The 13,593-nt window shown below is 44.7% G+C and overlaps 1 protein-coding gene across 6 annotated transcripts in view; it reads right to left on the bottom strand.

Annotated features, from left to right (window-relative positions):
• Positions 1 to 1,235: 1,235 nt before the first annotated feature.
• LMO3 (LIM domain only 3) overlaps positions 1,236 to 13,593 on the bottom strand; it is a 322,118-nt gene continuing 309,760 nt past the window's right edge. For all 6 annotated transcript variants that reach the window (XM_060245867.1, XM_060245870.1, XM_060245868.1 and 3 more), the window contains exon 4: positions 1,236 to 2,960. In XM_060245867.1, coding sequence (XP_060101850.1) covers positions 2,855 to 2,960 — 106 coding nt within the window. In that variant the 3' untranslated portion in view covers positions 1,236 to 2,854. The remainder of the gene's footprint in view (positions 2,961 to 13,593) is intronic.

Below are 13,593 nucleotides of genomic sequence, written 5' to 3'. Positions count from 1 at the left end.
CCCCCCCCCCCCGAATACTGATGTCACCAAGTCATGTGGGGGGTGCCCAGTTCAACACCCCCAGAAGGTCAGCGCCCTAGGCAATTGCCTAGCAGTAGGGCCGGCCCCGATACTGACTTTGACGGACCAAGGGAAGTGAGGCCTGTTAATCCTTCTGGCAGAGCTCTACAAAGCATAGTACAGGCAGGTCTGCCATCAGCGTATCTCAAGGTGAAGTAGCTGGAGCCAGGGCTTCTAGAGGGGTCAGCTGTTGCAATGCCCATCAGTTCACTTTTAAGTCCTCCCTCCACCCATCCTACTGGTCTCATGGTTACCCAGCACTGTTGGGAGGAGGAGGGCATAGAGTGGACAGCTCGCAAGCTGGTAGCTGGGTGGGGGAAAGGGATGCAAAGGCAGGTGATAGAAGGGGGGGAAGGCGGTGAGCAGCCTGACCACTCTGTGCCCACGGCCATTCAAACCCTAGAACCAGCCCTGAGTATAGGCTTCTGGGCTCAAGGTTTGGGTTTCATGTAAGACATCAGACCAAAGACCCCTGTGTGAAGCAATGAAGGACTGATGAGATAAAATAACCAACCAACCAACCAGGCTAGGAAAACCAGGGCTTCTTCTTGTAGCAGGAACTCCTTTGAATATTAGGCCAAACCTCCTGATATAGCCAATCCTCCTGGAGCTTACAGTAGGCCCTGTACTAAGAGCCCTGTAAGCTGTTGAAGAAGAATTGAAGATTTATACCCCAACCTTCTCTCTGAATCAGAGACTCAGAGCGGCTTACAATCTCCTATATCTTCTCCCCCCACAACAGACACCCTGTGAGGTAGGTGGGGCTGAGAGAACTCTCCCAGAAGCTGCCCTTTCAAGGACAACTCTGTGAGAGCTAGGGCTAACCCAAGGCCATTCCAGCAGCTGCAAGTGGAGGAGTGGGGAATCAAACCTGGTTCTCCCAGATAAGAATCTGCACACTTAACCACTACACCAAACTGGCTTTTGGGAGGATTGGTCTAATATGCAAAGGAGTTCCTGCTACAAAAAAAGCCTTGATAAAAACCCTGTTGCATGGCTAGTGATGTGGGTGAAAGGGATGTGGGAACCAGCCAGTTTACAAGAATGACAGAGAATGTAGAAGCAGGTTCTGGTTAGATGTCTATGTGAAAGCACAAGAGACAGTTCTCCTCTTCCTTATGTACTGGTGTTGGGGATTTACTGGCATCAATAAATAAAAACTGAGAAGCACTAGCTTGAGATATTGCCATCCAATCCTTAGATTTTATTTAGTTTAAAACTGCCCCCCCCCCAACAACTTGGAATTAAGAACAATAAATTAAGAAACAAAGAATACAATATCCAGTTAAATTTTTTTTTTGATTGAAACATCTACAGTGTAAATGATGCTAAAACCTCTGCACTATTTCTTCTCAAGGGGGCGGGAGCCTTCATTTCCCTTCCCTCAAAATGCCAGGCCAAATTATTATTATTATTTCAAAAGGCTATACAATATTTCTAAAAGCTTGTGAGGCTTTGGGTAAGTCTCCAGTATGAAGCCATTTCCATAGTGCTAGGGAAACCCCTAGGGAAAGCACCTCTGTCAGCCCCAAAATTGGCACACAGATCGTAGCCTCTAGAGGGCGTTCTTGCGCAACCATAGAGACTTTGTGAACCTGAAGGGAAGGAGGCAATCTCTTAGGTATGCCGGACCCAAACCTCGTAAAAGTTTAGGCAAGACACTGATTTTTTTTCCTCTTGTATTTTTTTTTAAATAATATTTCTGTACAGGAGCAGAAATCACTATCCTACATTAAAATAACTTCCGAAATATACATATAAATATATTACATGACACCCAAAGGCACTGATTTGCATTGGGACTCTGCTCCCCATTCCCAGCTATAGTGGAAACAAGCAATTTGGGGGGAGCGGGAGAGGGAGGAGTCTACACAACACAATAGCCCCAAAATCAATGCCTGCTCCATAAAGCCGAAAATGCCGATCAATGGAAGTTGACCTGGTCACGTGGATCCCGAGTTCCATGGTAAAACAAATAACTTGCTGATGAACTAGGTCGGGAGTGGAAGCTTTCAGGAAGTCTACTGAGAAACCCGGAAGGTTGGTCAGCAATGGCTGCTGCCTACAATTAGAATCCAAAGTTAAGCACCAAAGCTTAAATTTTGTGTTTTCATTGCGGAGTTAAGCAATGCTCTTAAATGTATCTCGTTGACATCGATGGGGATGCTTAACTTCATCTGGATCAAACCCAAGAGTCTAATTGTCGACAGCGTCTGAGAAAGCTCCTTCAGTAGAGAATGATGGATGGGATTGGCTTTGAATTCTTTTTTTTTCTCCTTTTTTACTAGAAAGATACAGCTCTTTCAAAATAGCTGGTAGATACAGAAAGCATAAATATACAATAAGTTTAAGACACCGATTGTACTAAATGCAACAATACAAATAAGCAAACGGAAAACACAAATGGTAACACAATAAAACTGTATTACATTTGTGCTTCAAATATTACAATACATTATATACATTAGTCCAAAATAAGCATCTCATGCCAAATGACACAAAAAAAGGGGGGGGGAACAAAACAGAACCCCAAACAACAAGCCAAAAGGAAAAGATTCCCCGAACTCCAGAAGTATGTACATTATCTTTTTAATAAACATTCAACTGTGAACTGGTGCAATTTCCACGACATACATTTGCAGTCCGCCTCTTATTCCACATTGACCATCCTGCCTCCCTATATCTACGCTATTCAGTAGGTTCCGCCATTGTTTCTTATACATGTTGAGCAAAAAAGGAAACAAACAAACAAAAAGTAGTAGTGCTTCAATAGTCGTTGCCACGAGGAATCGGATCAGCGAACCTGGGGTGCATAACCTTCTTTCATTAAACCCTCCTCATAGTCTGTCTGGCAGAGAATCATGTTGTTCTTTAGGAAAAATTTGTCTCCCACACAAAATCTGTAAAAATGGGAACAAAAAAAAAAAACATATGACAAAGCAGTGATTTTAATTTATGTCCTGCATCCTGTTTTTCAGTATAGCAGTTAAATCGGGACATATTACAATACATTATATACATTAGTCCAAAATAAGCATCTCATGCCAAATGACACAAAAAAAGGGGGGCGGGGGGAGAAACAAAACAGAACCCCAAACAACAAGCCAAAAGGAAAAGATTTCCCGAACTCCAGCAGCATGTACATTCTCTTTTTAATAAATATCTCATGTCTCAACTTGGGCTGAAAAGGGGCTCATGGTTTCTGATGGAAGAAACCAACCCAATTCTGTACTGTTTAGTTTCCTGCATCCTCTCCAGTTATGTGAAATTCTTGCACAAGCGGAGGACGTAACCTGCGGCCCGCAGTATTGAAAGCAATGGTGCATAGCCCAAGCAACTCAACAAAAAAATCAACAACTTTGCAATTACATAGAATTTCAGACTGTTCAAAGCGTTTAATATGTGCCATCATGTTATAATTTTCGAAACCATCATGTATTATTATTACACTGAGGATGGGGAAGAAGCTGGTCGAAGGCCATCTTGTCAGACTGTGAAACAGACAGGATTTGAACTGGGGACTTGCTGCTCTGCAGCATGCAGAATCATCCTAAGCTACACCCAAAGCCACAAAGGCACACAGCCCAAAAACTTGCTGCAAAAATCTTTAACATTTTGTAAAAACCGAATTTACACATTTATTTCCACATGTTGACCCCACTGACCCTAACCCAAACAAACAATAAGCAATGCATAAGGAGAACCAACTCTGTTCTATGTTGCTTTCTTGAATGAAGACCTGTATCAATTCCAAGGGCTCCGTAGAGTTCCATAAGTCTCTGTAGGAGCGCAACGGTACACTAGTAAATATCTGTTTCCCTATTCGCTTAGTCAGGCGCATGGCAAACTGAAAGGACTGCACCAAAGTGATACAATCACATCACACTCATAGAGTCAAGCACGGATCGCTGGAGTTCCCAAACGCTCAAGAAAGCAACATAGAATGGAACTGGTGCTCCTTATGCATTGGTGAAGGGTGGGATATAAATCCAATATCTTCTACAACCCCACCCCCTTACTTGCTGGGGCAACTAACGATGAGAATTCTTCAAAAAATACCCCTAACAATAACATATCTTTCACTGGTAAACCTCGAGCAGAAATGAAATTATACAGACAGAAACACTTAACAGCAATTACAAGAACAAAAGAACTAAACATCAAACCAATGCAGAAACAAAGGAGAAACCAAACTCGACCCAAAGCCTGGGGAAATAAAAGTGTGTCTGGTACTGGAAAGACAACAATTTAGGCAGCAGGCAAACATCCTAAGGAAGGGAACTGCGAAGCTGGGATGCCACAACCCAAAAGGCCATACAACTATCTTCTTACTCATCTCCAAAACAACGGAGATTGGTTTGTAATTTTGGCTTGGTAAAAATATTTCTTAAACGCAGTAACTCCTGCAAGAAATGTGGAGTGCACTGAATTTGGACATGCAATACTAAGTATTTTACTGGGCCACCACTGGCCATCTCTGAAAGCCAGCGGTGGAATTCTAGCAGGAGCTCCTTTGCATATTAGGCCACCCCCCCTCATATAGCCAATCCTTTTTAAGAGCTTACAGGGCTCTTTTTTGTAAGCTCTTGGAGGACTGGCTACATCAGGGGGTGTGGCCTAATATGCAAAGGCACTCCTGCTAGAATTCCACTCCTGCTGAAGGCTATACAGGAGAAGATCAGGCGCTGTAGCACCACAACCCTAAATGTAGCCCCTCCCATCCTCTCCTCAGTAAATGTCTTGGGCCTCTTTTCAGGGTCATGAGAATCACCTCTTTATCAGCAGCTTTAAACAAATTCTATGCTAAGTGTGGTGCGAGTATGTGGGGCTACTCTGACAATGGTTCATTAAAAAAAACCGTTCTTTTTTAGCAGGACAGGGGGGAACACCACAAGGGGTCCCCCTCTGGCACACAGAAGAATTTAACTAGTGATTTTTGCATGGGTGGGTGGAAGATTGTCATATTCTGTTTGTGGCGAAGGCTCTCTCGGGGGGGGGGGGGGGAGCCCTGTATTGGATGGAGCTCCTCTCAGCATTCCAATTAAACTAAAGAGAGTAACCCAAATGAACCGCTTAGCATTGATGCGGATAGATGAAAACTAGTTCCCTTCAGCTAATTACCCATTTTACTCTAGAAAGTATTGTTTAATTCGGTAATGGATTACAATGTTCCTTTTTGCCATATAACTTCCAAGCAATGACATCTTGGACACAATTAGGAGCCGAAATAAATGTGCGCGTTGTTTACGGTAGATTTAACAACAGAGTAGCTAGGGGAATAGGCTGTATATGTATTTAATTGTAACAATTTAACCTTCAAATAGCAATGTCTGGTGTAGTTGACCCAGTAAAACTACATATAATTACACACGCTGACCCCCTTGACCTTCAATAGGCATTTCCCCCCAACCCTCCCCCTTTTTTAACAGTCAGTTTCTAATGGTGTTTGAAGCCGAAATCTGAGGGAATTGTCACAGAGTAAATTGTGTATTGAAAGGAGGCCTTTAATGTTTTGTGAAGTTGTGAGGTTTTAAATGGAGCAGCAGTTGGAACTGATTTACATTTGTAAAGATTGGAATGCTAGACAAACAGCGAACCCATTTATTTTCCAACCGGGTAGCTTTGGAAATTTATCCTTATGCTCACTAAATAGAGTGAGGGAAAATGGCGTAATAAAAAAGTGGATTGAAAGGAATTAGCTTTGCTCCTGAAGGAAAATTGGGCTGTTTATTTGTGGAGACCCCTCCCCCTGGCTCTCTCTCTCCCCCCCACCTCTCCCCAGCTCGGAATTAATGCCCACTGACAGCATTTGACTGAAAATAGAGACGATGAAACAGTCCTGAAACCCTTAGGTTATTTATGGTCAAACGAACTCCATATAAACACAAGCATCCAACTCTGGAGCCCCCTCCCACCCAATACTCACAGCTTATATTTATATTTCATTATATTCCTCCTACATCTTAACTGAATAGAGCATATGGAAATGGAGGGCGGCTGGGGGACAAAAGCAATTCTCTTTCAAGCTATTTTAGCAGCTAAGCAATTTTAATTTTTTTGCTTCTCCCCTGCAAGAGGACAAGAAGCCAGACTCAAAAGTCTTTTTGCCCAAGTCGCTCGGTTTTTACACCATCCCCTCCTCGCACAAATTTGTATCTCACTGGCAATGCGAAATTAAGTTAAAATACAAATTAGAAAACCAGAACATCCCCCACCCCACCAGAACCCTGTGTATTGATTTGGAGGAAGAGGCCAGTTTGGGGACAATCTCCATCTGAACCCCTATGGTTTATCTGTGTTTTTCAAACTAGGATCGTGGGTGGGTGGGTGGGAGGTTATCTGTACGGAGGCCACTAAGGGTGCCTTCACACTACACTAAATAATGAGTTTTGCAATTGGGATTTTGCTAGTCTTACAAAGTAAAAATCCAGTTGCAAAACACATTATTTAGTGTAGTGTGAATGTACCTACAGTGTACTCCAAAGGGCTTTAAGAGTCCTTTGTAAGGGCAGCTCCTCTAACATTATTTGGCTAAAGAGAAAACAAAGTCCTCTTAGCTTTCTAGGAATCAGTGCAGGGACTCTTGGCCCCAGGGAAAGGGATGGAATCTAAACTCTTCTGAAATTTGGGTAGTTTGTGCAATTACTGCAACCTACACTCACCTCAAAACACTAGCTAGGAAACTCCGGCTGTCATGGGAAACCAGCAGTTTAGCCTTTGGGGATCTACACGTCTGAGGGGCATCAAAAATTGTGAGCCAAAATACAAGTGACAGTGGCCACAAGTCCATCCCATGGCCACCAACGCCATTTTACAAGCACTTGTGGTTCTTGAAAAAATGTCATAAGGACCCAATCCATATCAGGCACTTGTTCCCCACAACCCGGCATCTTTTCAAGTGCCAAAACAGCAACCGGAGTGCTATTTCTGCACCCGAAAAGGTACAGGGATAGAGACAAGACTTCCTGGGGCCACTGGGAGGGGGGGCGGGGACAAGAGCTCCTGGGGCCACTGTGCCATATCCCTTGATCCATGACTGCTGTCACTGTCGTGGCTCACAGTTGTCATGGTTACTTCAATTGAATTGGTTTTCACTCTACTCCCCAATGCAATGGATTTCACCAGAGAGAGGGGAAGACAAGCCACTCTTTGTGCATGGACTGTACTAGCCAATAGCAGTTTTTAAATGAAATTCTGGAAGTTCAGATCGAGAACCACTGGCTGGCTCCCCTCCTCCCTACAATAATTTTGTTGCCAGTGTTGCTTTGAAAGATGAGGCATCTTCTCTTTTGTTATTCTGCCTTCCCCCATGACTCCCACTAAAAGCCAGGCCTACAACTGCAAGAGGCAAAGCACGCTTCTCTCTCATTGGACGCACACAGTAATGCAAATCCATTTGAGGAGAGATCCAAGTGGGCAGCCATGTTGGTCTGAAGCAACAGAACAAAGTTGGGGTCCACTCCAGTAACACCTTTATGACCAACAAAGTTTTATTAAGGAAGTAAGGTTTTGCGTATAGGAGCCCTGTGGCGCAGAGTGGTCAGCTGCAGTACTGAAGTCCAAACTCTGCTCACGACCTGTGTTTGATCCTGGCAGAAGCTGAGTTCACGTAGATGGCTCAAGGCTGACTCAGCCTTCCATCCTTCTGAGGTTGGTAAAATGAGTACCTAGCTTGTTGAGGGTAAAGTGTACAGCTGACTGAGGAAGGCAATGGCAAACCACCCTGTAAAAAGTCTGCATTAAAAGTTACTTTTAATGTGCAAAACGTCATGATGCGACGTCACCCCAGAATCGGAAATGACTGGTGTTCCACAAGCGACTACCTTTACCTTTTTAAGCTTCTGTGTGCTAAAAGCACACTTCATCAGACAACAATAGGGTATAGAATTAGCAGTCCTACTTATATAAAGAGTGGGCAGTGAACTAGTATGCAAAACAGTGAAAATTCCAAGTCTGGGATTTCTCAGTTTAGAAAAGAGACAGCGAAGGGGCATGAAAAAGGATGGAGGGAGCTGACACAGAGAAATGTTTCTCCCTCTCTCAAAAGACTAGAAGGAAAAAATGATATTGGATTTAAATCCCGCCATCCACTCAGAACCTCAGAGCGGCTCACAATCTCCTTTATCTTCCTCCCCCACAACAGATACCCTATAAGGTGGGTGGGGCTGAGAGAACTCTTACAGAAGCTGCCTTTTCAAGGACAACTCTTGTGAGAGCTATGGCTGATCCAAGGCCATTCCAGCAGCTGCAAGTGGAGGGAGTGTGGAATCAAATCCAGTTCTCCCAGATAAGAATCTGCACACTTAACCACTACCCCAAACTGGCTCTCTAGAACTCAAGGGCATCTGATGAAAGCTATGAGCAACAGGTTCAATATGGACGAAAGGAAATACTACTTTACACAGAGAGTGGATAAAATGTGGAAGTCACTGCCAGAGAATGTTGTGATGGCCACAGGAATAAACAGCTTGAAAAGGGGATTAACATGGAGCATAAGTCTATCAGGGGCTACTAGCCATGATGATGACTGAGGAGAATCTCCACATTCAGAGGCACTACTCCTCTGAAGCCCAGAGCCAGGAGGCAACATCAGAACGTAAGAGAAGCCATGTTGGATCAGTCCAATGGCCCATCCAGTCCAACACTCTGTGTCACATAAGAACATAAGAGAAGCCATGTTGGATCAGTCCAATGGCCCATCCAGTCCAACACTCTGCGTCACATAAGAACATAAGAGAAGCCATGTTGGATCAGTCCAATGGCCCATCCAGTCCAACACTCTGTGTCACATAAGAACATAAGAGAAGCCATGTTGGATCAGACCAATGGCCCATCCAGTCCAACACTCTGCGTCACATAAGAACATAAGAGAAGCCATGTTGGATCAGTCCAATGGCCCATCCAGTCCAACACTCTGTGTCACATAAGAGAAGCCATGTTGGATCAGTCCAATGGCCCATCCAGTCCAACACTCTGTGTCACACAGTGGCCACAAAAAACAAAAAAAACCACAAGTGCCACCAGGAGGTCCACAAGTGGGGCTAGAAGCCCTTCCACTGTGCCCCTCCCAAGCACCAAGAATACCGAGCATCACTTGCCCCAGACAGAGAGTTCCAACAATACTCTGTGGCTAATAGCCACTGATGGACCTCTGCTCCATATGTTTATGCAATCCCCTCTTGAAGCTGTCTATGCTTTTAGCCACCACCACCACCTCCTGTGGCAGTGAATTCCACATGTTAATCACCCTTTGGGTGAAGTACTTCCTTTTATCTGTTCTAACCTGACCACTCAGCAATTTCATTGAATGCCCACGAGTTCTTGTATTGTGAGAAATGGAGAAAAGTACTTCTTTCTCTACCTCCTCTATCCCATGCATAATCTTGTAAACCTCTATCATAATCTTGTAAACCTTTATCAGGGGAAGGCCTCAGTCTCTATGCTCTGCTGCAGGCCATCCAGAGGAACTGATTGGCCACTGTGCGAGACAAGATGCTGGACTGGACGGACCGACCACTGGTCTGATCCAGCAAGACTCTTCTTAAGTTCTTATTAGCTGGTATGGAACCTCTACATGGTGTAGAAAATTACAGCATATGTGCTGGAGGATCACTCAGATGCACCATCCAATTCCGTGGGACCTTACTTGCCTCAAATGAGATAAATTGAGAAGAAGTCTGTCAACGTCTCTTAACCATCACAGTAAAACATAAACTATGGCAGAGGCAACATGAGATTAAATATCTGTTCAGGGTGCGTGTGTGTGTGTGGGGGGGGGGGGCAAGTGGAGATGCCACAGCAATGGAAGTCTTCTGAGCCCTTCCGATATCACAGTGGCCCCTGTGGGAATCACTTGGAGTACTGTGTTCAATTCTGGTCACCGCAGCTCAAAAAAGATATTATAGCACTGGAAAAAGCACAGAAAAGGGCAACTAGAATGATTAAAGGGTTGGAACACTTTCCCTATGAAGGAAGGTTAGAGCGCTTAGGGCTCTTCAGCTTGGAGAAACGTCGACTGAGGGGTGAAATGATCCGAGGATTACAAGATTATGTATAGGATAGAGAAGGTAAAGAAGTAAGTCTTTTTCTCCCTTTCTCACAATGAAAGAACTTGGGGACACTCAATGAAACTGCTGAGCGGTCCGGTTAGAACTGAGAAAAGGAAGTACTTCTTCACCTGAAGGGTGATTAACACATGGAATTCACTGCCACAGGAGGTGGTGGTGGCCACAAGCATAGACAGCTTCAAGAGGGGTTTGGATAAACATATGGAGCAGAGGTCCATCAGTGGCTATTAGCCACAGCGTATTGTTGGAACTCTGTCTGGGGCAGTGATGCTCTGCATCCTTGGTGCTTGGGGGGAGGGCACAGTGGGAGGGCTTCTAGTGCCCTGGCCCCACTTATGGACCTCCTTATGGCACCTGGGATTTTTTTCGCCACTGTGTGACAGTGCGTTGGACTGGATGGGCCACTGGTCTGATCCACCATGGCTTCTCTTATGTTCTTAATCATGATGCCAGATCCTTGGTCTGATTCAAAAAGGTTCTTACATTCTCAAAGCAATTCATTCTCAAACTTGATATGTATCTTTGACATGCTAAAAAGTAGGCCAGAAAAAAAGGTTTCTGGCTTGCCCTTCTGTGCTTTACATGTTACTTTTAATGTGCAAGACATTTTTTGGAATGCAAGTTCCTTTAGCCATAATACTTTGACTGACTGAAAGGACACAGTCCAAAAACAGGCTTACCACTTCACTCACTGTTTCAAAGGCCTGCAGGGAAAAAAGTGGGAATGTAGTGGTAGAATGGACCATACCACATTAAGCAGATGCTGAAGGATCGTTGGAAATTCACATTCTATTAGCAACTCTTCAACAGAAATCTATCTGACAGGATGCTTTTAAAAATGAACATACTGATTTAAAATATTTTTCTTGCCTAAACACACAGCTTACTTTCAGTCACTCAGTGAAGATCCTTGTCCTGTAGTGGTAGCAGAAGAAATATTAATGGCAAAATATTAATATAATGGAATGGAATACATTACTTCAGACTGTGGGGGTGGATTTCAGGTTTAAATTTGCCTTCACAGTAAGATAAACTCCATGCAAATATAAAGCAGGGAGAAAGCTTCTATCACCTCTCTCTGCTCAGTCTGCTGGTTTTCTGTTTGTTGCAATTTTTTTGCCATGCAGGAGGATGGGGGGGAATATGTGAGTGGATGGATTCCAGAATTACACATAATCTGATTTGCTGAAATTCTGCGGTTGACTCCACCTCCTGTGGCGTCCATTTTGTGGTTGGCTTCGCCTCCAGCAGCAGCCATTTTGCAACTCCGTGTCACAATTCCAGGGGTGCCTGCAGGCTCAAAAAAGCTGGAACCCCTGATATACACGTGACGTGACAGGTATAAACTATGCCTGAGACAAAGGCTCCAGTTCAGCTTGGAATCTCAGGTGTAACAAGTTGCTCTGATGTGCGGGAGTCAAGAGGCTAATTTTAGGGACTTCGCACTACTGGGGGAACCTTCTTAAGGAAGTTCTGCTCTTCACATGCATTTGCTGCTTTCACGGTGTTGATTCCTACAGCAAGCATCATGGGTTGGATCCAGCAGAAGAATTCATATTACAAGTGGGTGGAAACTTCGTTGAGCAACCTGAAACTCCTCTCTGAGGACTGGGAGGCAAGCAAGACATGCACCAGGATGGGACACAACAGTGATGTGTGGAAACTGCCTCTCCCTCTTCCATTTGAACCTTCCCTCAACAGAAAAGGGAGTAAGGAAATTTTACCTTATTCCCAGTCCCACAGCTAGGGGCTGTGGGGGGAAGAGACCCTTTAAATTGTGCAGGAGGCTGGTGACTGCTTCTGCTGCCCCTCCCACATGATTTAGAGCCTACCGATCAGCTGATTTGTGGGCCCTTAAATGGCATGGGAGGGGCAGCGGCTGCTCCTGGGTGCCCCTCCTGTGTGACTTAAATCATGCAGGAGGGGGAGAGGGGCAGCCCTGCCCCCCCACCAAAACTGTCAGGGGACCAGGCCACATGGGCCCCTGGTTAGCTATGGGCCTGCTTATTCTCTTTTGTGATGTATTTTCCATGTCTCCCCATCTTCAGAGGAGAGGACTACCTGGGGAAGGAGGGGACCAACTCATTCGGTGAACTCTTTCGCTGGAACCAACCCAAACTTATGTGGACATGAAAAGGCATCCATCTTGTTATGTCCGCATCCTCTTCCAGGGACTGTGGTGCATTGTGATGGTGGAGGAAAGTTGTAACAGACTTGTGGTGGGGTTTCAAGGCAAGAGATGTTAAGAGGTGGTTTGCCATTGCCTGCCTCTGCGTCACAATCCTGGCAAACCCCCTCTGAACACCTCTTGCCTTGAAAACCCACCATAAGTCTGGTACAACTTTCCACCACCACCACAATGCACCTGTCTGGGAACCTGAACTGGACCATAGTCCCTGGAAGAGAATGTGAATATAGCAAGATGGATGCCTGTTATGTGGACATAAGGATCCTTAAATACCTGTATGCATCACCTTGCCAAAAAAAAGTCCGTATAGTCAAAGCGATGGTATTCCCAGTAGTAATGTATGGCTGTGAGAGATGGACCATAAGGAAGGCCGAGCGCAGAAGAATAGATGCTTTTGAGATGTGGTGCTGGAGAAGAATCTTGAGAGTCCCTTGGACTGCAAGAAGATCCAATCCTAAGGGAAATCAACCCAGACTGTTCCCTGGAAGGACAGATGCTGAAGCTGAAGCTCAAATACTTTGGCTCCAAATGAGAAGGGAGCACTCCCTGGAGAAGACCCTGATGCTGGGAAAGACAGAAGGCAAAAGAAGGGGACGGCAAAAGATGAGATGGCTGGACAGCGTTACTGATGTAACAAACACGAATTTGAACAGACTTTGGAGGATGGTGGAAGACAGGAGGGCCTGGCGTGACTTTGTCCATGGGGTCGCAAAGAGTCTGACTCAACTGTGCGACTGAACAACAACATACACACATATTCTCCACAAGTGATTTACAATAGGAAACATCGATGGTACACGCAGAAAACTCATTTGCTGCATAAAGCATGCTGTTGGCTTTATATTCTCAGCAACTTTCATTAGCTGTTGCATTTCAGAAACAAGTAGATTCAGGTGCAACTGTCTCACGGGAGTCCATGCTTTAGCAGGCAGACAGAGAAAAGACCAGGGACAGTCTACAGTAGACAGCATTAAACATTTCAGTCCATATTTACAGTTGATCTGATTAAAACAGCCAACTCAGGGCACATAATTTCCCTATACCACTGGGGAATGTTAGTGGAATAATTCCATCCTGGAGTTTTGGATGTACTTCATGCTGCAAAAAGGGAGGTTTTTCAGAGATTCGAAATGCAACAAGTTGCCTGTGATTAGCTAACACATTAGCTGTGTTTTTGCACCATCGGAAAGCCATGGGGGAAAAGGAAGGAAAAGCGTACCGTAGAGAGCACACCTTTCTACAATCCTTCTCCTTCACATGCGAGAATGAGGAAGTTCA

The sequence above is a fragment of the Heteronotia binoei genome, chromosome 8 (assembly GCF_032191835.1).
Source record: "Heteronotia binoei isolate CCM8104 ecotype False Entrance Well chromosome 8, APGP_CSIRO_Hbin_v1, whole genome shotgun sequence".
In the NCBI taxonomy this organism is placed as follows: domain Eukaryota; kingdom Metazoa; phylum Chordata; class Lepidosauria; order Squamata; family Gekkonidae; genus Heteronotia; species Heteronotia binoei.
The sequence above is the reverse complement of the archived record's forward strand: the minus strand, read 5'-3'. Positions and strand labels throughout refer to the sequence as shown.